The sequence below is a fragment of the Lepidochelys kempii genome, chromosome 2 (assembly GCF_965140285.1).
Source record: "Lepidochelys kempii isolate rLepKem1 chromosome 2, rLepKem1.hap1, whole genome shotgun sequence".
Taxonomy (NCBI): Eukaryota; Metazoa; Chordata; order Testudines; family Cheloniidae; genus Lepidochelys; species Lepidochelys kempii.
The window spans coordinates 3,016,616-3,038,552 of record NC_136381.1 but is presented as its reverse complement, the minus strand read 5'-3'; the positions used below and the strand labels follow the sequence as shown (position 1 = coordinate 3,038,552).

At 64.2% G+C, this 21,937-nt stretch overlaps 2 protein-coding genes across 4 annotated transcripts in view; one reads left to right on the top strand and one right to left on the bottom strand.

Moving 5' to 3' along the window:
* Positions 1-270: 270 nt before the first annotated feature.
* FOXH1 (forkhead box H1) lies at positions 271-3,405 on the top strand. Its single transcript, XM_073329325.1, has 3 exons — positions 271-393; positions 1,376-1,480; positions 2,461-3,405. Exons 1-3 carry the CDS (start codon positions 271-273, stop codon positions 3,403-3,405), a joined length of 1,173 nt encoding a protein of 390 aa, XP_073185426.1.
* Positions 3,406-4,386: 981 nt separating this feature from the next.
* KIFC2 (kinesin family member C2) overlaps positions 4,387-21,937 on the bottom strand; it is a 36,411-nt gene continuing 18,860 nt past the window's right edge. For all 3 annotated transcript variants that reach the window (XM_073329904.1, XM_073329907.1, XM_073329906.1), the window contains 13 exons: positions 21,592-21,729; positions 20,132-20,329; positions 17,598-17,771; positions 17,039-17,186; positions 16,616-16,746; positions 16,293-16,404; positions 15,141-15,322; positions 12,799-12,903; positions 12,192-12,322; positions 10,251-10,374; positions 9,150-9,279; positions 6,214-6,443; positions 4,387-5,731 (listed from right to left, as the gene is read on the bottom strand). In XM_073329904.1, coding sequence (XP_073186005.1) covers positions 5,606-5,731; positions 6,214-6,443; positions 9,150-9,279; positions 10,251-10,374; positions 12,192-12,322; positions 12,799-12,903; positions 15,141-15,322; positions 16,293-16,404; positions 16,616-16,746; positions 17,039-17,186; positions 17,598-17,771; positions 20,132-20,329; positions 21,592-21,729 — 1,929 coding nt within the window. In that variant the 3' untranslated portion in view covers positions 4,387-5,605. The remainder of the gene's footprint in view (positions 5,732-6,213; positions 6,444-9,149; positions 9,280-10,250; positions 10,375-12,191; positions 12,323-12,798; positions 12,904-15,140; positions 15,323-16,292; positions 16,405-16,615; positions 16,747-17,038; positions 17,187-17,597; positions 17,772-20,131; positions 20,330-21,591; positions 21,730-21,937) is intronic.

The window sequence follows — 21,937 nt, the reverse complement described above, 5'->3', positions numbered from 1 at the left end:
CCCAAAGCAGAGCCAGCGCCCAGCCCCTTCCCCTGGGCCGCACCCCAGCCGGGCTGGCTCCAGCGGGGGGCGAGCCGCCCATCTGCATGACAAAGGCCGCGATGGCCACTGAGAGCCCCTAATGCGCCCACCTGGGAGCTCCCAACAGCCGCCGCGGGCGCCTGGCCTCCCTCTTCACACGCTCCGGGCGCCTGGCCGGGACGGACGGACCCAGCCCCCGCGGAGCAGCCCTCGGGCCCCGCCGGCCACCCCACTGCCCAGCCCAGCGCCATGGAGCAGACGCCGCCGAAGAAGAAGAAATACAGCCGGCACCGCAAGCCGCCCTACACCTACCTGGCCATGATCGCCCTGGTGATCCAGGCCTCGCCGGGCAGGAAGCTGAAGCTGTCCCAGGTACGGGGCCCCCCGCCCGGGACAGCTGCGCCCTCCTGGCCGGGCAGCGCAGCGCGCAACTCGCCACGGCCCGGATCGGGGCCCCTGGGTGGTTGGTGCCCCCGGGAGGAGACCCCCGCCCTGAACCAGTGACCCCGGACCGCAGGCTGCAGTTCCCTCCTGGGGTGCCCTGTAGGAGGTTGTGGGGCGGGGACCCAGCGTAGGGTCACCGGTCCCGGGGTTAGCTCCGCTCCAGGCGTCTTGCCGTCTGCCTGCGGGCTGGGGGGCATCGGCTGGGTTTGGGGGGGGCGCTAGGGTGGATTGGCGGCAGGGGCGATGTGGTTTTGGGGTGGTGGGGCAGTGGCTGCGGGGCGATAACTGGTTTGGAGAAGGGGAAGGGGGTCGTTGGGGGGGTCACTGGTTTGGGGTAGGGATGGGGTGGTAGGGGGAGGGGGGTCACTGGGTTGAGGGGGTGGAGGTGTGGGGGTCACTTGTTCGGGATGGGGGGAGAGGGTTTGGGGCGGTCACTGGTTCGGCGTGTGGAAGTGGGGGGTTTCTAGTTCAGGTTAGGGGATGGGGTTGGGTTCAGGGAGGGGGGTCACTGGTTCCGGGTGGAGGTGGGGGTCACTGGTTCGGGGTTTTGGTGGGTGTTTGGGGTCACTGGTTTGGAATGGTTCCGGGTGGGCGGTCAGTGGTTTGGGGTATGAGAGAGGGTTGGGGGGGTCACTGGTTCGGGGGAGGTGAGAATCACAGGTTTGAGGTGAGGGGATGGGAGGTGGGCTCAGTAATTTGGGGGTGGGGAAGGCGGGAGAGAAGGTTTGGGGGTCACTGGCTCGGGGAGAGGTGGGAGTCAGTGGTTCGAGGTGGGGAGATGGGGTGGGGGTCACTGGGAGTCACTGGTTGGGGTCAGGGAAGGGTGCGTGAGGGTCCCCCAGCCGGGATCGGCCCTGGGGTCTGCTCCGCCCGCGGCCAGGGGCTCTCACGCCCCGTCTCTCGGTTTCAGATCATCCAGGAGATCGGCGCCCTCTTCCCCTTCTTCACCGAGGGCTACCAGGGCTGGAAGGACTCCATCCGCCACAACCTGTCCTCCAACCGCTGCTTCTCCAAGGTGAGCGCTGGGCCGGGGCCACAGACACCGGGGGCAGGGGTGGGGTGGGGTGATGGGGCTTTGGGGGGCAGACTGGCGGTGGGGTGATGGTGATGGGGTGTGGTGGGCAGGCTGGCAATATTGGGGGTAGGGATGATGGGGAATGGGGGTCAGCCTGGCAGTGGGGGGGATAAACAGGACATGGGGGGCAGACTGGCAGTGGGGGTGGGGTTAATGGGCTATGTGGTGACAGGCTGGCAGTGGGGAGGATGACAGGACATGGGAAGCAGGCTGGCAGCGGGAGGTGGGGTTAATGGGGCATGGGGCAGGCTGGCAGGGTAGGGATGACAGGTATGGAAGGCAGGCTGGCAGTGGGGGGTGGAGATGATGGGGTATGGAGGGCAGGCTGGCAGTGGGGGGTGGAGATGATGGGGTATGGAGGGCAGGCTGGCAGTGGGTTGGGTAAACAGGAAATGGGGGGCAGGCTGGAAGTGGGGGGTGGAGTTAACAGGGCATGGGGCAGGCTGACAGGGTGGGGAAGATTGGGTATGGAGGGCAGGCTGGCAGTGGGGGGGTAAACAGGACTAATAAATTGGTTAGTCTCTAAGGTGCCACAAGTACTCCTTTTCTTAGTGGGGGGGTGGGGATTATGGGGTGTGGGGATGACAGGGGATGGGGTCAGGCTGGCAGTGAGAGGGGTAAACAGGAAATGGAGGGCTGGCTGGAAGTGGGGGGTGGAGTTAACAGGGCATGGGGCAGGCTGACAGGGTGGGGAAGATTGGGTATGGAGGGCAGGCTGGCAGTGGGGGGGTGGGGATTATGGGGTGTGGGGATGACAGGGGATGGGGTCAGGCTGGCAGTGAGAGGGGTAAACAGGAAATGGAGGGCTGGCTGGCAGTGGGGGGCAGGCTGACGGGGGGGGTCTCTGACTCTGGGGAGCTCTGTCCCTGGAGACCTCCCCCCTCCCACAGGTTGAGCCCGTCTCGCTCTCTCCCCGGCAGCTGCTGAAGGATCCCGCGAAGCCCAAGGCCAAAGGGAATTTCTGGACGGTGGACGTGAGCCGGATCCCCCCGGAAGCCCTGAAGCTGCAGAACACGGCCATCTCCCGGCAGGAGGCGGCCTTCTTCGCCAGCGACCTGGCCCCCTTCATCCTGCACGGGCAGCACTATAGGGGGGGCCCCCAGCAGATGCTGCCTGCAGCCAGCGTGGGCGCTAGAGTTCCCGCACCTGGGGCCGATCCAGAGACTCAGGCCCTGCAGGCCAGGCCCCGGCTGGACACTTCCTTTTCCATCCAGTCCCTGCTGCAGAACCTGCACAAGGTGGACTTGAACAAGCAGCCCGGGGGTCAGGGGCTGCCCAGGCTGGGGAGGTCTCTGCACCCGGAGTGCCAGGAGCCCTCTCCCTTCCCGCTTCCTTCCCCCGCTGCGCTGAGGGCCCCTGGCAGCCCCAGCTACCCCTCCAGGGGCCCTGGCATCCCAAGGACTCGCTCCTCCTCTGCCTCGACGCTGCCCTTGGATGAAAAGAGCCCAGGCAGCCCACAGCCCCCGGCTCTGGCCAAGTGCCCCCAGCTGCTCCATGCCTTCCCGAGCAGCAGCTCCGACTCAGAGGGCTCCACGTGCCGCACCCCGCCAGTGTCCCCCATGCACCAGCTCCCCCCCTCCTACGCTATGGGCCTGACCCCGCTCATCCCCACTTGTTTTGCCTTTCCCCCCATCCCCGGGCTGCCCTACCTCAGCTACTGCCCCGCTGCCTACGTCAGCCCGGCCTACTGGGACCTTGTGCCCCAGCCCTTGCCAGCGGCCCTTCCCCCACTGCTGGGCGTCCCCATGGACCTGGACAGCGCCCTCCCGGCCCTCCCCCACAGCAAGGCCAGACACGCCCCTCCCACGGCGCCTCCGCCCTGGCACACCCAGCATCTGGTGCCCCCCCAGTACGGGGGGTTCTGAGGGACACGGGGGCAGCCCCTTTCCGGCGGGGCAGCAGCGTGGCTGCTGGGCGATGGCTGATGCTAAACGTGCAATAAAGGCCAAAAGCTGGGAAAGGGCAGCTCCACACCGGCCCTGCCCCAGAGACCAGCCCCTCCCGAGCCCCTGACCTGCACCACGCAGCCTGCAGGCCCAGCACGCAGCGTGGCCTAGCCGCAGGGGTTAGGTTGCAGCGGTGCGTGCTGCAGCATGGCCCGGGAGCCTTCCCAGGGGAGCAGGGCCCAGAGCCTGGGCTGGAGGAAGGGCGGGGTGGCTCCCAGGGGCTGGGGCAGCCCGGGCCAGCCCTGCCCCTCCTCCGGCCAGCCCCAGTGGGAAAGTGAGCGGGTGGGGTGGAGACCGTGGGGGGGGTATGCGTGTAAAGTGTGTGCACACACGCACAGCTATGAATAAAGGCGAATGGAGACTTGGCCGTGCCGCTCACTGTGCTGACCCCATCACCTGCCCCTGCCCTACGCTGACCCACAGCCTGCTCCCCCCAGCTCCCTGAGCCTGTCCTGTTCCAGCCCCAGGTCCATCTGCTACTCACTACCGGGTGGGGGGATGGGAGCAATGTGAGGGCAACCGCAGGCAGCAGTAGGGGTGGGGGGCTTCACCATCTGCCCCCTGCTGTGCTTGGCAACCCCACCCCACCCCCCATGAGTGCGGGAACCCATGTCAGGAAATACAACGCCTAACCCCTCTGCCAGGGCACAGGAGCATGGGCTGTGAGACTGTTTGGGGCTGGGCCCCACCAGTTGGGGGCCCAGGACTACCTGTGGGGATTGCAGAGGCTGAGGACAGCAGGTTCTTTGCTCTGGCAAGTGGGGGTGGGGGGGGAGGCCACAAACTGGCTGAGGATGCAGGAGACACAGGGTCCCCTGGGGAGGCAGGGAAGAGGTGGGAGGGGGAGGGACGTCTCAGAGCTGGGCCCCTCACCCTAATAAGGCAGCATCAAGAACAGGCTGGGGATGCAAAGGTTCCTCTTTATTGCACCCAGCGGGAATAGGGCTCAAGTAGCACAGACGCAGCCTGGGGGCCCCAGCCCTCCCCCAGTAGCCCGACTGCCAGGGGCGCAGACCTGGGGATGGGGCATGAAGGGCCTCTCCCAGCAGGCAGTGGGGCAGGAGCACTGGCTGGGAGGGGAGTGCCCAGCTACTCCAGCAGGGGGCAACTGCAAGGAGTGGGGCAGCACCGGCTATGGGGGGGCTCCTAGCTATTCCAGCAGGGGGTGCTGTGGAGGGGGCCAGCAGCGTGGGCATGAGGATGCCTCCCTCCAGGCTATTGCACTAATTAACTCCTGGCACAGAGCTCGGGTTCGAGGAGCGGCGGGGAAGATGAGTCCTCCGTGATCTCCCCCAACATGGGTGGCCGGGGAGATGTTGGTGCACATTTGCCTGGCTTTGCATATGCATTCAGACATGCGTGTGCGGAGGAGCATGCGTGATTGTTCAAGCCAGTGACTGCTCAGCAATTGTCAGGCAGTATGTGGGGGCATTGCTGTGGGGTGGGGGCAAGGCCCTGCTGGTCTCCTATTTGCCCATTCGGAGGGCAGAGTGACTCTCTGTGTGCTTTACACACACGCAGGGAGCATGCCCTACCGTTATGATAGGGCCTACAATAACAGTTGCAGGGTGGGAGCCCATTGTCCCACACAGCTTTCCTCTGTCATCGGGGCCAGCAGAGGGGAGCACAGTGTGGACAAGGGCTGCCAATACCCAGCATGGAGGGCTGGGCGACCTGTACTACAAGGGTAATGGGCGGGGGCACGTCTCCTAGTCCGAATGGGCCCAGAGTGGTCCTGCTCAGGGCAGGTGTCTGGCCCGAGAGGGGCCCCATGGCTGGAGGAAATCACAGCCCAGCTGCCGAGCTGGGGACAGTGTGCCGGGGTACCCGCTAGTGGGCAGAGGGAACCAGCATAGCACGGTCAGCCCAGGCCAGGCCTTTCCCTTCCCCTGCTTCTCTGCCCTGTTGCTGGGCTTAGGACCAGGGCTCCAACCGCAGCTTGGTGTCTGGGACCAGACGCCCCCACTGCCCTGTGGATGCGCTGGCTGTTGCATGTGATTGCTCCCTCCCAGCTGACGGCCGCTGCCTACCCTGCCCTGGTGCCTCCTTGCTGTACCACAGCTGGAGAGAGGTGGGGTTGCTGCCTGCATCTTGGGCCCAGGGACGGGGCCAGGCGGGCTCAGAGCTCGCTCCGGCCCCAGGAGTCGATCCTGCGGGATGCTGGGCCCAGCTCCACCTTGCAGACGCGCTGGGCGAACTTCAGGGAACACATGGTCTCCCCCACGTTCTTCTCCAGTAGCGAGATCTGTGGGGGAGAGATGGACGGAGTAAGGGGGCCTGGTTAAAATAACCCGCTTTCACCACCAAGGGGTAGCGGGCCCCATCCCCCAGAGTCCTACCCCCACACAGGGGTCCCTCATCACGGTAATAACGGACGTGGGTGCTGAGCCGCCCTCTCGGTGGGGGGTGCGGGGGTGGGACGACATGGCCTCGCTGCTCAGCCGAGCAGGAACTAATCGAGCCCTCCGCGATCCCTGTATCATCCTGGGCTGGGAAGTCTGTTAATCAGCAGCGTTCTCCCTACTGGTCAGAGGCAGCAGCACGGGGTGAAATAATGTAGGCCCTACACAAACAACAACGGTTATTCCCCCTTTTCTCTGTCACAGAATGGCGAATTTCCATGAGGCATTTCGGGTGCAGCAGCTCACACGCGGGAGATGTGGCCTGTGGAGCCCCAGCATGCAGTGCGGCCATTCCCCAGCATGCCCCGGGCTCGGCGGTACCTACCTGCACCATCATTACAGTCTTGTTGCCCTTGCCCAGGGAGTCCTGCAGCAGGTAGGTGAGCTTGGAGTTGCGGAAAGGCACGTGGCCCTGCTTGGCTCTGAGGGCCTGGATCACCTCCCCCAGGGCCAGCAGGGACTTGTTAATGTTCTGAGCTTCCTTCAGCCGCTCGCCCTGCGCCCCCGACTTCCAGACCCGCTCAGAACCTGCCAGGTCCACCAGATTCAGCTTCCCTGGGGTGCCGGAGACACAAGAGGAGAGTCTGGGCTTTGTGCGGCAGGCTCTGGGGAGCCAGGAAGGGCTGGGTCTGCCAGGAAGGGGCCAGGTGTGGGGTGCTCTTGGGGGAGCCACAGCCCCTCCCTGCCCACCCTCCCGATCCCCTCGTTCCCCCTCCAGCTGGCACTGGACCCCCAGCACCGAACCACACCTAACACTGCCCCACAAAGAGAGGAGAGCCAGATTTTCAAGCAGGGATCTCTCCATTCTGGGAGCACAATTTTGCACCAATGGTGATAAATCTGAGTCTGCAATTCAGATCACAAAAGCCACTGCCCTGCGGGGACAGCCTGGTACATTGATCACCCAGCGACCTGAACTGCACCCGCAGACTATTATGGGGCCGTGAGTTGTGGCTGTGAAAACAGAGGCCAGCACCCTAGGGCAAAAGGGTGTCCCTAATGCTGGGTGGTTAATAAACACCCTCCCCCCATCCCACCCCCCATGATGCTGACCATGGCCAAGCGTTCAGAGATTGCAGGTGGGAGGCTGGCGGTTCCCTCCCTGGGTCTCGGTCACTTGGACAAGGACAGCAGCCTGGTCAGTTCCACCTTGTTTCTCGTCCATTTCACTGTCAGGGGCTCATGCCCTAGCACAGGGCTGCAGTGTTGGGCCCCTGCCAAGGGGATGAGTGTTCAGCCTGTCAGCCCCTGGGGGGGCCGTCGTTTCCTGCGCATACTTCCAGCGGCAAGCACGGGGGGACACCCCCCCCTCCGGCCTCCAGCTGCTACTGCAAGACTCAGCATGAGCCATGGCCTAGGGGACAGGCGAGGATCAGGGTGCAAGGTCTCTGGAGCACTGATCGCTAAAGGGCGCAATTGGATGCAGTAGGGCCACGGTGTGAATTCAGCGTTAGTGGGTCGGTGGCCCTACCAGGTGGAGCCCTGTACAGATCAGGCAGTGCCAGGATGAGCTCCCCCCACCCCCATTAGCCCTGCCCTATAGGGGTTCCACGGCTCGCCCAGAGAGCCCCAGTACAGCGGCTTCTTCGTGAACATTTGAGAGTTGCATTTATCAATGTTGATCAATGCAAAGTACTGCACACTGGAAAACATAATCCCAACTCGACGTAGAAAATGATGGGGTCTAAATTAGCTGTTACCACTCAAGAAAGAGATCTTGGAGTCACTGTGGATAGTTCTCTGAAAACATCCACTCACTGTGCAGCCGCAGCCAAAAAACTAACAGACTGTTGGGAATCATTAAGAAAGGGATCGATACTAAGACAGAAAATATCTTATTGCTTCTATATAAATCCACGGTACGCCCACACCTTGAATACTGCATGCAGATGTGGTCGCCCCATCTCAAAACAGATCTATTGGAATTGGAAAAGGTTCAGAAAAGGGCAACAAAAATGACGAGGGGACTGGAACGGCTTCTGTAGGAGGAGAGATTAATAAGACTGGGACTTTTCAGCTTGGAAAAGAGACGACTAAGGGGGGATATGACAGAGGTCTATAAAATCGTGACTGGTGTGGAGAAAGTAAATAAGGAAGTGTTATTTACTCCTTCTCATAACACAAGAACCAGGGGCCACCAAATGAAATTAATAGGCAGCAAGTTTAAAACAACCAAAAGGCAGTATTGCTTCACACAACGCACAGTCAACCTGTGGAACTCCTTGCCAGAGGCTGTTGTGAAGGCCAAGACTATAACAGGGTTCAAAAAAGAACTTCATGGAGGATAGGTCCATCAGTGGCTAGTAGCCAGGATGGGCAGGGATGGTGTCCCGAGCCTCTGTTTGCAGAAGCTGGGAATGGGAGACAGGGGATGGATCACTTGATGATTCCCTATTCTGTTCAATTCCCTCTGGGGCACCTGGCATTGGCCACTGTCGGCAGACAGGACACTGGGCTAGATGGACCATTGGTCTGACCCACTCTGGCCGTTCTTCTGTTCTTCTGAGAGGGTGAGGCATATCCATGGGGATCCAGCCTGGGGCCCAGCCAACTCATTTCACAGGGTATACCTATACTGCAATTAAACACCCACAGCTGGCCTGTCTTATCAGACTCGGCCTCTCGCTACGGGGATGTTTAACTTCGGCCTTGGGATCTTCGCCCATTGCAGGGTCCCAGAGCCCAGGCTCCAGCCTGAGTCCCAGCGTCTACCCCGCCAAACTGCAGCAGAGGCCCGAGCCAGCATAGACCCGTGCAGGCCGGCTGGTAGCCAGGAACAACGTCTGGTCACTGCCCTGGAATCAGAGCCAACCCTCCCCTGAGCGAGTCCCGGGCGACTTGACACCTCCTCAGCCAGCCATTCCTGCCTAAGAACCCCACCTTGTCCCTGAGAAGCCTGGTCTTACCTCAGTGCAGCCTCCGTGGGACCTCTGCCCCCCACAGCTCTGCCCCTGCGTGGGGGTGGCCGGAGGAAGGCTCAGGGGCTTCCCACAAGCACCAAGCCTCAAGTTCCTCCTCCACCCCCCGGAAATCCTGAATCAGTGTGTCCCCAGCACTGACCATGACGTCCAAAGCCCCCAGCCCTCTTCCTCGCCTCCTGTCCATCAGCTGCCGCTGTGGACCGTCAGATTCGGGTGGCTCTGCCGCCCCCAGGCTGTCCCAGGGCTTCTCTCCTCTGTGCGCAGCAGCCAGCAGGGGGCGACGCGGAGCAGGCCGGGGGTCCAGGAGAGGATTGTGGCGCAGGCCCGCGGCAGTGAGTACCTGAGGTCTTGGTCCCGGTGCTGCAGTTGGTGCCAGTGATGGTGATGGTGAGCAGGGCGTGGGACCGGGAGCTGCGCTCGTTCATGTTGGTGCAGTAGGTTGCCCGGTTCCTCTTCCCCAGCGACAGCATCTGAGACAGACCCAAAGGCCGAGGGAATGAACCCACCAGGAATGATCCTCACAGCCCCCAGCCCCACCCTCCAAGACGCAGTGAGTCAGCAGTGTGCCCTTGTTGCCAAGAAGGCCAATGGCATTTTGGGATGTATAAGTAGGGGCATAGCGAGCAGATCGAGGGACGTGATCGTTCCCCTCTATTCGACATTGGTGAGGCCTCATCTGGAGTACTGTGTCCAGTTTTGGGCCCCACACTTCAAGAAGGATGTGGATAAATTGGAGAGAGTCCAGCGAAGGGCAACAAAAATTATTAGGGGACTGGAACACATGAGTTATGAGGAGAGGCTGAGGGAACTGGGATTGTTTAGTCTACGGAAGAGAAGAATGAGGGGGGATTTGATAGCTGCTTTCAACTACCTGAAAGGGGGTTCCAAAGAGGATGGCTCTAGACTGTTCTCAATGGTAGCAGATGACAGAACGAGGAGTAATGGTCTCAAGTTGCAGTGGGGGAGGTTTAGATTGGATATTAGGAAAAACTTTTTCACTAAGAGGGTGGTGAAACACTGGAATGCGTTACCTAGGGAGGTGGTAGAATCTCCTTCCTTAGAGGTTTTTAAGGTCAGGCTTGACAAAGCCCTGGCTGGGATGATTTAACTGAGAATTGGTCCTGCTTCGAGCAGGGGGTTGGACTAGATGACCTTCTGGGGTCCCTTCCAACCCTGATATTCTATGATTCTATGATTCTATGACGCGGCAGCTGCGGGGAACCTCCCGCTCTGCTAGGCGAAGCTGCCGGGGAGCGCCGGCCTGAGTCACTGGCACTAGCAAAGGGAGCAAGCAGAGGGGTGGCTGGACCAGGTTTCACCAATTCACGAGCATGACTCCGCCCCTCTTAGCTCCACCCCTGCCAGTATAACTCAGATGCCCTGCCCCCTCACTCCTCCTGCACCCGAAGGCCATGGGTGGCTTTGTCCCGTCCCCTGGTACCTTTCGGATCTCCCGGAGCCCCTGCACCTCCACACTGGTCAGGCCCGGCACATGGAGCTGCCCACTCCCGTCAGGGTTCAGCTTGATGTCCAGCTTCTCCTGCGGCTCCTTCCCAAGCAGATCCCTGCAGGGAGATGACAACATCGGCTCAGGCTGGGTCCCCGTGCCCAGGACGGTCCCTGGGTGCTCTGGGTCCCTCAGGGCGGGTTGAGACAGTATTGAGTCTGCAGACAGGGATGCTAGGGAAGGGGACGGGCCATGGGGAGTCTAGGACGTAGGGCTGGGTAATATCAAGTGCTTCAAAAACCATATAGAGCAATCACTGCTCTCTCCATGGAAGTGCGGCCACCTCTGGAGCAGGCCTGTACAGCCACTCTGAACAGCAGCTTAGAACAAGTGAAGAGGAATCCTGGATCCAACTGAAATCAACAGGAGGGTTTAAGGAGGCAGCATTGATTCACCTGAGCTGGGATTAACTCAGGACCTAGTTTTATGTTTCAGCTTAAATCTGCATCTCCGGAAGCACAGCGCCCCCTACTGCGCTCTGGGGTCCCGTCAGTCAGAGCCGAGAGCGCCCCCCGCAGCACGGCGCCCCCTACTGCGCTCTGGGGTCCCGTCAGTCAGTGCCGAGAGCGCCCCCCGCAGCACGGCGCCCCCTACTGCGCTCTGGGGTCCCGTCAGTCAGTGCCGAGAGCGCCCCCTGCAGCACGGCCCCCCTACTGCGCTCTGGGGTCCCGTCAGTCAGTGCCGAGAGCGCCCCCTGCAGCACGGCCCCCCTACTGCGCTCTGGGGTCCCGTCAGTCAGAGCCGAGAGCGCCCCCTGCAGCACGGCGCCCCCTACTGCGCTCTGGGGTCCCGTCAGTCAGTGCCGAGAGCGCCCCCTGCAGCACGGCGCCCCCTACTGCGCTCTGGGGTCCCGTCAGTCAGTGCCGAGAGCGCCCCCTGCAGCACGGCGCCCCCTACTGCGCTCTGGGGTCCCGTCAGTCAGAGCCGAGAGCGCCCCCTGCAGCACGGCGCCCCCTACTGCGCTCTGGGGTCCCGTCAGTCAGAGCCGAGAGCGCCCCCTGCAGCACGGCCCCCCTACTGCGCTCTGGGGTCCCGTCAGTCAGTGCCGAGAGCGCCCCCTGCAGCACGGCCCCCCTACTGCGCTCTGGGGTCCCGTCAGTCAGTGCCGAGAGCGCCCCCTGCAGCACGGGCCCCCTACTGCGCTCTGGGGTCCCGTCAGTCAGTGCCGAGAGCGCCCCCTGCAGCACGGGCCCCCTACTGCGCTCTGGGGTCCCGTCAGTCAGAGCCGAGAGCGCCCCCTGCAGCACGGCCCCCCTACTGCGCTCTGGGGTCCCGTCAGTCAGAGCCGAGAGCGCCCCCTGCAGCACGGCCCCCTACTGCGCTCTGGGGTCCCGTCAGTCAGTGCCGAGAGCGCCCCCTGCAGCACGGCCCCCCTACTGCGCTCTGGGGTCCCGTCAGTCAGTGCCGAGAGCGCCCCCTGCAGCACGGCCCCCCTACTGCGCTCTGGGGTCCCGTCAGTCAGTGCCGAGAGCGCCCCCTGCAGCACAGCACCCCCTACTGCGCTCTGGGGTCCCGTCAGTCAGTGCCGAGAGCGCCCCCTGCAGCACGGCCCCCCTACTGCGCTCTGGGGTCCCGTCAGTCAGTGCCGAGAGCGCCCCCTGCAGCACGGCCCCCTACTGCGCTCTGGGGTCCTGTCAATCAGAGCCGAGAGCGCCTCCTGCTGCGCCCCCTCCCCCTGTCCCGTCACGGCGCCCCCTAGTCCCATGCTGGGTATTGGGGTCACTCTGGAGTGCTGAGCAGGTCCTTTGGTCAGACCCTGCCCGGTAAGGCAGCGCGGTGCCCAGCCTATGCAGCAGGGTGAGGGGAAGGTTCTGTGGGGGGCAGGGCGTTCCTAGCAGTGCATGGGGCAGGCCCCCTCTCCCGGCCCCCTCTTACCGGATCACCTCGTTGTAGATCTCCACCACGCTGAGGCTCACCGAATACTTCCACAGCCCCTCCCTGGCCTCCATCTCCTGGTACAGGGCCTGCAGCGCCCGCTGGTTTATGCCAGGGTCCTCGGGGACGCCCTGGAGCCAGACAGAGACAGGGCCTCAGGCTGCCGCCCAGCACAGAGGTGGGGGCTTCGGGGGCAGCCTAGGCCCCCTCAGAGTCCCCTCAATGTGGAGGCGTGTGGGGGCCTGTCCGTGCGCGTCGCAGCCCGTTGGCACATGCGTGTGTACCCGTGTGTAGGAGTGTGCAGGTCGGGATCTCCTGCACTGAGCCCCATGCTTCCAGGCGGCTCCAAACGCCCTCACACCGGCAGGACGCCCACAGACGACGCCCTCCTTCCCAAGGGCAGAGAGACAGATCCCACCTCCCGAGAACGGGAGACTGTCTGGGGGGCAGCCGGATTCCCACGTCCCTGGAGGGCTCTAGGCCTGGGATGCAGAGCGGGGTCTCTCCATTCCCCCACCCCCGTGTCAGCCCTTCCTGGAACCTGTGGGGCTAAGTGGGGCAGAACCCAGACTGGCCCCTTCCTCAGCCCCATGGCCCTGCTGCTTACCTCCATGGTGTACGTCTTCCCCGAGCCAGTCTGCCCGTAGGCAAAGATACACACGTTGTAGCCATCCAGACAGGACAGGACCAGGGGCTCGATCTCCAGAAACACCTGAGCGGGAGGCAGACAAACAGGTGGGCATCAGCAGGGGGCCGAGGGACCCGTGTCCCGGTGTGGGGTGCAGGTTCTGCAGTGTGGGTGACAGCCAGCAGAGCTGTGGGGGAAGGGGTGCAGTGCAGGGGGTGCCCTGAGCAGGCGGGGTGAGTGCTGGGGGCTGAGGCTGCCGGTCGTGCGGGAGGAAAGCCAGTTACCTGCGACCCTGGCAATCATGGCTCTGGTGGTCTGGGAGGAGCTCCAGGGTCCTGTCCCTGGCTAGGCACCTGGGGATCAAGGGGTCACAAAGCACCAGGTGGAAAGGTCAGCGCAGAATTAACGAGCCCTCCCCAGGGGGGAGGCAGTGCCCAGAGCTCCCCCACGGCGATAGGCCCCAGCACGCTCTGCCAGACTGCGGAGCACCACCACACGCCGTCTTAGAACACGATCCCCCTGCATGCCGCTCTAGAACAGACCGCAAATGGCTCTAGGACAGTGGAGTTGCACACCGCTCATGCACACCGAGCTCTAGAACAGACCACAAGCGACTCTAGAGCAGTCTAGCTGCACACTGCTCTAGAACAATCCACCCACACACCCGGGGAGCGAGAGAGCTCTAGAACAGTCCATCTCCACCCCACGCACACCTCTAGAACTCAGGCCACGTACCACTCTAGACCAGTCCATACACACACAGAGAGAGCTCTAGAACAGTCCGTCAACACACCGCTCACATGTCATGGTAGAACACTCCACATCACCCCCACATGCTGTTTTAGGACACCGCACCCTGGCACTTCAAATCTAGAATGTTCCACACATCAATCTAGAATGTGCCATATTTCCATTTACTTAGAACACTATAACCCACATGGCATTTTGCAACCCTCTGTTAACCATCCTAGAATGTCCCAGCTTCCCAAGACAATTCTCTAGAACATTTGGGCCATAAATGCTCACCTAGATCACTATATCCTATCTTATTCTAGAGCTCTATAGGCCACCTTTGTGTGCCATTTTAGAACACCATGCGATGCACGGATCTAGAACACTACAGCATGTGTCTCCTTGCAGAACACTCACAAAGGCATGCTGTCCTAGAGTGCCCTACACAGACCATGCTAGAACGCGCCACCCCGCACCCTGATCGAGAACAGCCTGCCCTGTGCGCTGATCTAGAACACTGGCGAGTCTTGCTGTTCTGGAACACATCCTGCCCCGTGGGCTAGAATCTCCCTCCTCCTCCTCCTCCTCCGCTGCTCCCCAGTGCAGCACTGCTCTGACATGCTCCATTTTCTGGAATGCTTTCCCCCCTTCTGCCTGTCTCACTTCCCCGGTTCCTCTACAGCGCTGCACCTCCCTGCACCCTGGAACTCCCTCCCCTCCCCCGCAGCGTTCTGGAGTCCCCCAAGTCCCTCCAGCATTCCAGGAGGCTCCATCTCCCCAGGTTCCAGGACACTATATCCCAGCTCCATTCCCTTCCCCACAGCGTTCTGGACCGCTCCAGGCTCTGCTCCCTTGGCAAGCATGGGGGGCACAGCCGTCACCCCCATACCATCACAGTGCAGATGTGAGGGAGGTGGGGATGGAGTGGGGCACATGCCCCGGCCTGCCCTCCCTCATTCCCAAGAGCTGCCAGGCAGTGCAGCTCCCTGGGGGGCCTGCCGGCCGCATGGCAGCTCTATGGAGGGGCTCCTGGTAATGCAGCCCATCCAGGGGGCCCTCCCCCCATCCACACAACTGCCCCAATCGCTGGGCTGCTGCTGCCCCCGCAGCTGCCAGGGGACGGCCCTTCGGCTGAGTCACACGGGCGCTGTGCCTCCCAGCCCGGGGCGGAGACCAGCACTGACATGGCCAAGGGGCGCAGCACGCCTGGCATGGGCACAATGAAGGGAAGGGAGAGCTAAGTGTCTGGCTGCAGATGCTGCCTTGAGAGCCACCCCTCCCATCTCCCCCACCCCGGCCTGGGGGGCCACAGCTCTGAGGTGAAGATGCCCGTGGGCCCGGCCAGGGCACCAAGTCCCCAGGCATGGCGTGGGTCTGAGAAACAGGCAGGGGGTGGCTCAGATCCAGTCCTGCCACCAGAATGCCCCTGGGGGCCCTGACTGCCAGGAGCTTGGGTGGCAGCTGGGCCCCCAGCTCATGGCCGGCACCGCCCGGGGTTCAGGGCAGGAGGGTGGCCGAGCCGGGGTCCCCAGTCTGACACAGATGGGATGGGGCACGGCGGGGCGGGAGGGAGTCGGGCAGCGGGTCACCTCCTCCTGCGTGGCCTCCGGCAGGAAGACCTTGTCCAGCTCGAAGGTCCTCTCCTTGCCCTTGTAGCGGGCGGTGAGGCTGCTGTCACTGCCGGGCTCCGTGCTGACGGCCGTGCTCACCTCCCCCTCCCGCTGGTCCACCTCCGTCACCGGCTTCAGCCGGCACAGCACCCGGATGTTCCCTGGGGGCAGAGACGCAGGGTCACGGGGGCTCTGCGGGGCCCTGGAAACTGGAGTCCACTACACGCGACAGCCAGGGGCCTGCCACGCTGCCCTCAGCCCTGCCTGGCGCCCTCAGGCTCCATGGCCCAGCCAGCCCCTGGCCAATCAGTGCCAATGGATGCCTGGCCCATGAGAAGCCAGGCTGAGACCGCTACCCACCGCCCCAGAGCCGCCCGCAGACAGGCTCACCCTGCAGCCAGGGCCGAAGCCAGCCCTGCGGGACCCCACAGCGAGTGTCTCCGAGCCAGCTGCTCCCTGTGCAGGGCAGAAGCCAGTACTGAGCCGGGGCGGCCTGGGAAGGGCGCTGTCCCACTGCGGAGGGGAACACATTTGATCCTGTCCCTGCCCAGCACCCTGAGCCAGGGCTGTGGGGAGCAGGGCTTCTGAGGCTGGAGGTCCCAGCTCAGCCCCTGGGTATGGGCCTGGGCAGGGAGGGCTCCAGGGACAGGCACAGGAGCCTGAACCCTGGACCAAGCCAGGGGCTCTGGGGGTCAGCGCAGGTGCCCGAGCCCTGGGCTGGGCTGGGGGCGGGTCACAGGGTCCTGGTGGCCTGGAGCCAGGACCACACCTGGTTTCCACTGGGGCTGAACCCAGCTCAGTGTGAACGGCAGGAGCAGGAGGCGGAGCAGGAACGCCTTGGCTCCTCCCACACAGCTGCTCAGCCAATGAAACACAAGAGGTCGTTGTGCCAAGCCGTCACTGGCTGCTCAGTGACCCAGCAGGCGGGTGGTGACACCTGAGAGCCAGTTAACCCTTTCCCGCCTGCCACACCCCCCATGCTCGGCTCTGGACCGACCCAACCCAGGAGAGCGACCTGCCATCCCAGGCACCCTGGGGCCTCTGCTGGGTGGGGCGAGGGGCCCACCCAGCCCCGCCCATGGCCCCCCGCACTGAATCCATCCCCTGCCACCCTCCCCCAGCCCTTCGCACCTTTCAGCTCCACCAGGTGGGCGTGGTACTTTTTGCGCAGCAGCACCTCGTGCTGGTATTTCCACTGCAGGTCCCGGCTGGCCTCCGATGCCTCGCTGGCGGCCGAGCACATCTAGGGGGACAGGGACACTCAGCCCCCGCCGGGCCCCGCGCAGAGAGCCAGCCTGAGCGCCCAGCGCCGCTGGTGTTGGGGGCAGGAGGCTGGGGGACCAGGAGCAACTGCCCCCTTCCCCTGGACGGGCCTCCCCTGCCCCCTCCATTCCCCGTGGGCGAGCCCCGCTTCTCCCCGACAGGCTGTCCCCCAGCAGCCTCCCCAGCCTCACCTGTCTCCTGGCCTCCCGGATGGCTGCCTCGTAGAACTCGGAGAAGTCGCGCACCTGGCTGCGCAGGCTGGAGTAGCTGGTTTTCATGCCCTTGAGGATGGGCTGCAGCGTGGCCAGGCGCCTCTGGACACCTGCCAGGGGAGCAGAGACCGGGGGCAGCTGCCCTCAGAAACAGGCCCTAGGTAGTCCATCCCCCCCACCCCTGCCCCACACAGGGATCCACTCCGCAGGGCTGGAATCTGCTCCCATCGAGCGCAGGGGATCCACTCCCCAGGGATCAGCTCCCCGGGAGGCAGCACCAGGATCTGATCCCAGCAGGGATCTGCGCCAGGGCACTAGCGTTGTGCGCTCACGGCTCAGGATCCCCTCCTGACCAGGGGCTTTCGGAGACGCTTCCCCAGCCCCTCCCCAGGCCGGCGGTACCTGTCAGCTGCTCACGGAGCTGCTCCAGGTGCTGCTCCGAGCACTCCGAGGCCTCCTTGACGGCCTCCTCCTTCTGGGCTTCCAGGTGGCTGATCTCCCGCAGCAGCTCCTCCCGCAGCTTGGTGATCTCGCACTCGTAGGCAGAGATCTGCAGGTGGGGAGACCCTCGGGTCACCAGGGAGGGCTCGTCTGGCCCTCCCCAGGGGCTGTGGGGGTCACATGAGTGAGGGACGGGGCTCCTGGCTATGGCCTGGGGGGAGGTCGGTCCCTCCACAGGTGAGCGCCTGCTCTGGGGGCTGGACGGAGCAGCTCCATTCCCCACCTCCACCTGCCGTGCCTGGGCCCCGGGGACCTGCCCCCTCTTTCGTAGGGTCTGGGCTACTGGAATGCAAGGCTGGGCTACCCTCCCGTGCCCGATGGCCACCCCCAGGGTTGGGTCTCTATGTCAGGGGATGCGGCTCTCAGCAAAGGAGCAAGGAGCCATGGACCGCGGTATTCTGCCTGCGAGGGCACAAGTTTGAATCCCACCCACCCTGTCAACGGTGCCGCTCTCGCTCACCTTGTCTCGCAGCCCAGCAGTCACCTCCTCCGAGCCTTGCAGCTGCTCCGCCAGCCGTTGGCACCGCTCCCCCTGGCTGCAGAGCTGCTCCTGCAGCCCCCGGTTCCGCTCCTCGGCCTCCACCAGAGACCTCAGGGTCGTGGGGGACTCCACCTCCACTGTCTGGGTCACATACTAGAGACGTGAAATGGATGCTGTGAGGGGCTGGGGGCGTGACTGCCCCCTGCTGGGGGAATCAGACCTGTACGTGTGCGTGTGTCACTGCCCTGTGGGTGGGTGGGTGTCACTGCCCCCTGCTGTGTGTAAGTGTGTGTTTGTGTCACTGCCATGCACGTATGTGTGTGTCACCACCCTTGCTGGGGGAATCGGACCCATGTCTCTGTGTGTGGGTGTGTGTCACTATCCCTGCTGGGGGAATCAGACCCACGTGGGTGTGGGGGTGTGTGACTGCCCCCTGCTGGGGGAATCAGACCCGTGTGGGTGTGGGTGACTCCCCGTGCTGGGGGAATCAGACCCGTGTGGGTGTGGGTGTGGGTGTGTGTGACTGCCCCCTGCTGGGGGAATCAGACCTGTGGGTGTGTGTGGGTGTGTGTCACTATCCCTGCTGGGGGAATCAGACCCGTGTGGGTGTGGGTGGGTGTGACTCCCCCTGCTGGGGCAATCAGACCCGTGGGGGTGTGGGTGTGTGTGACTGCCCCCTGCTGGGGGAATCAGACCCGTGTGGGTGTGGGTGTGTGTGGGTGTGGGTGTGTGTGACTCCCCCTGCTGGGGGAATCAGACCCATGTGGGTGTGGGTGGGTGTGACTCCCCCTGCTGGGGGAATCAGACCCGTGGGGGTGTGTGACTCCCCCCGCTGGGGCAATCAGACCCGTGTGGGTGTGGGTGTGTGTGTGTGTGGGTGGGTGTGACTCCCCCTGCTGGGGGAATCAGACCCGTGTGGGTGTGGGTGACTCCCCGTGCTGGGGGAATCAGACCCGTGTGGGTGTGGGTGTGGGTGTGTGTGACTGCCCCCTGCTGGGGGAATCAGACCTGTGGGTGTGTGTGGGTGTGTGTCACTATCCCTGCTGGGGGAATCAGACCCGTGGGGGTGTGGGTGTGTGTGACTGCCCCCTGCTGGGGGAATCAGACCCGTGTGGGTGTGGGTGTGTGTGGGTGTGGGTGTGTGTGACTCCCCCTGCTGGGGGAATCAGACCCATGTGGGTGTGGGTGGGTGTGACTCCCCCTGCTGGGGGAATCAGACCCGTGGGGGTGTGTGACTCCCCCCGCTGGGGCAATCAGACCCGTGTGGGTGTGGGTGTGGGTGGGTGTGACTGCCCCCTGCTGGGGGAATCAGACCCGTGTGGGTGTGGGTGTGTGTGGGTGTGGGTGTGTGTGACTCCCCCTGCTGGGGGAATCAGACCCATGTGGGTGTGGGTGGGTGTGACTCCCCCTGCTGGGGGAATCAGACCCGTGGGGGTGTGTGACTCCCCCCGCTGGGGCAATCAGACCCGTGTGGGTGTGGGTGTGTGTGTGTGTGGGTGGGTGTGACTCCCCCTGCTGGGGGAATCAGACCCGTGTGGGTGTGGGTGACTCCCCGTGCTGGGGGAATCAGACCCGTGTGGGTGTGGGTGTGGGTGTGTGTGACTGCCCCCTGCTGGGGGAATCAGACCTGTGGGTGTGTGTGGGTGTGTGTCACTATCCCTGCTGGGGGAATCAGACCCGTGGGGGTGTGGGTGTGTGTGACTGCCCCCTGCTGGGGGAATCAGACCCGTGTGGGTGTGGGTGTGTGTGGGTGTGGGTGTGTGTGACTCCCCCTGCTGGGGGAATCAGACCCATGTGGGTGTGGGTGGGTGTGACTCCCCCTGCTGGGGGAATCAGACCCGTGGGGGTGTGTGACTCCCCCCGCTGGGGCAATCAGACCCGTGTGGGTGTGGGTGTGGGTGGGTGTGACTGCCCCCTGCTGGGGGAATCAGACCCGTGTGGGTGTGGGTGTGTGTGGGTGTGGGTGTGTGTGACTCCCCCTGCTGGGGGAATCAGACCCATGTGGGTGTGGGTGGGTGTGACTCCCCCTGCTGGGGGAATCAGACCCGTGGGGGTGTGTGACTCCCCCCGCTGGGGCAATCAGACCCGTGTGGGTGTGGGTGTGTGTGTGTGTGGGTGGGTGTGACTCCCCCTGCTGGGGGAATCAGACCCGTGTGGGTGTGGGTGACTCCCCGTGCTGGGGGAATCAGACCCGTGTGGGTGTGGGTGTGGGTGTGTGTGACTGCCCCCTGCTGGGGGAATCAGACCTGTGGGTGTGTGTGGGTGTGTGTCACTATCCCTGCTGGGGGAATCAGACCCGTGGGGGTGTGGGTGTGTGTGTGGGTGGGTGGGTGTGACTCCCCCTGCTGGGGGAATCAGACCCGTGTGGGTGTGGGTGTGGGTGGGTGTGACTGCCCCCTGCTGGGGCAATCAGACCTGTGCACACGTGTGTGAGAGCAAGAGGCTGCGCCTGCCCTCTAGAGGCCACAGAGGCAAACTGCGGCGCCGAGAGGCAGGCCGGGAGCTGGGCTCACCTGTACATCAGGGGGCCGGTTCTGCTGGGTCTCCAGCGCGAGCTGCAGCTTCTGTATCCGCTCGTCCAGCCTGCGCACCTCCTGCTCCTTCCGCCACTGCATGGCGCTGGCCTGCCCCTCCAGGCCCACCAGCTCCTCCACCTTCTGCTGCAGGGACGTCTCCAGGTGCTGCACCCTCGACCTCAGGCCCTCGTTCTCCTGCAGGGGCCGTGGGCAGGGCGTGGTTACGTGCCAGGAGGCTCCTCGGGGACCTACCTGGCCGGATCTCCCAGCACAGTGCCCACGGGGCGCCGGCCTGGAGCTCAGGGTCCTGCATCCCACAGTGGTAGTGATGCGGGGGCTGGGCATAGGGGGACTCTGGCGGTCAGTGACACGGGGGCTGGATGGGGGGGGCAGGGATCTAGGGGTGAGTGATGGGGGGGCTAGGCGGGGAGGCTGTAGGGGTCAGTGACATGGGGGTTGGGTGGGAGTAGGGCTCTGGGTCAGCAAGAGGGGCCCCGCTCACCTTGGCCAGCATGGCAGAGGACTGGGTATGGGGCGGAGGGAGGGATCTCTAGGGGTCAGTGACACAGGGGCTGGGCAGGGACAAGGCTCTGGGTCAGTGATGTGGGGGCTGGGCATGGGGGGGATCTAGGGGTCAGCGATGCGGGGCCTGGGTGGGGGCCTGGGCGCTGGGTCAGTGACGGGGGGGCTGGGTAGGGGCAGGGCACTGGGTCAGCAACAGAGGCTGCTCACCTTGGCCAGCGTGGCAGAGCGCTGGGCATGGGGCGGGGCTCTAGGGGTCGGCAACGGGGGGGTTGGGCGGGGGCAGGATACTGGGTCACCTTGGCCAGTGTGGCAGAGAGCTGGGCACGGAGGTGGGCTCCAGGGGTCAGCGACAAGGGGTCAGGGGGGCTGAGCAGGGCACTGGGTCAGTGACAGGGGGCTTGACGGGCCCCACTCACCTTGGCCAGCACCTTGGCCAGCATGGCAGAGGGCTGGGCACAGGGGGGGCAGTGGGTCACCTTGGCCAGCGTGGCAGAGGGCTGGGCACAGGGGGGTGGGGGGGCACTGGGTCACCTTGGCCAGCATGGCAGAGGGCTGGGAACGGGGAGGGGGCTCTAGGGGGTCAGCGAGGGGGGTGGGGGTGGGGCGGGGGGGCAGTGGGTCACCTTGGCCAGCGTGGCAGAGGGCTGGGCATGGGGGGGCAGTGGGTCACCTTGGCCAACATGGCAGAGGGCTGAGCACAGGGGGGGCGGGGGGGCAGTGGGTCACCTTGGCCAGCGTGGCAGAGGGCTGGGCATGGGGGGGCAGTGGGTCACCTTGGCCAACATGGCAGAGGGCTGAGCACAGGGGGGGCGGGGGGGCAGTGGGTCACCTTGGCCAGCGTGGCAGAGGGCTGGGCATGGGGGGGCAGTGGGTCACCTTGGCCAGCGTGGCAGAGGGCTGGGCACAGGGGGGATGGGGGGGCAGTGGGTCACCTTGGCCAGCATGGCAGAGGGCTGGGCAGACACAGTCGCCAGCTGCTGCAGGAGCCCCTGGGTGACGCTGAGACTCTGCTTCAGCCCCTCGTTCTCCACCGTCAGGTTGTGGATCCGCTTCTCCGAATCCGTCACCCCCTGGAAGGAAAAGCGGGGCCGGGGAGCTCGAAGCCTCGGCAGCCCCCCCGCCACTGCCCCCGAGAGCCTCGGCAGCCTCCCCCCACTGCCCCCAGGAGCCTCGGCAGCCTCCCCCCACTGCCCCCAGGAGCCTCGGCAGCCCCCCCACACTGCCCCCAGGAGCATCAGTGCCCCCTCCCCACACTGCCCATGGGAGCCTTGGCACCAA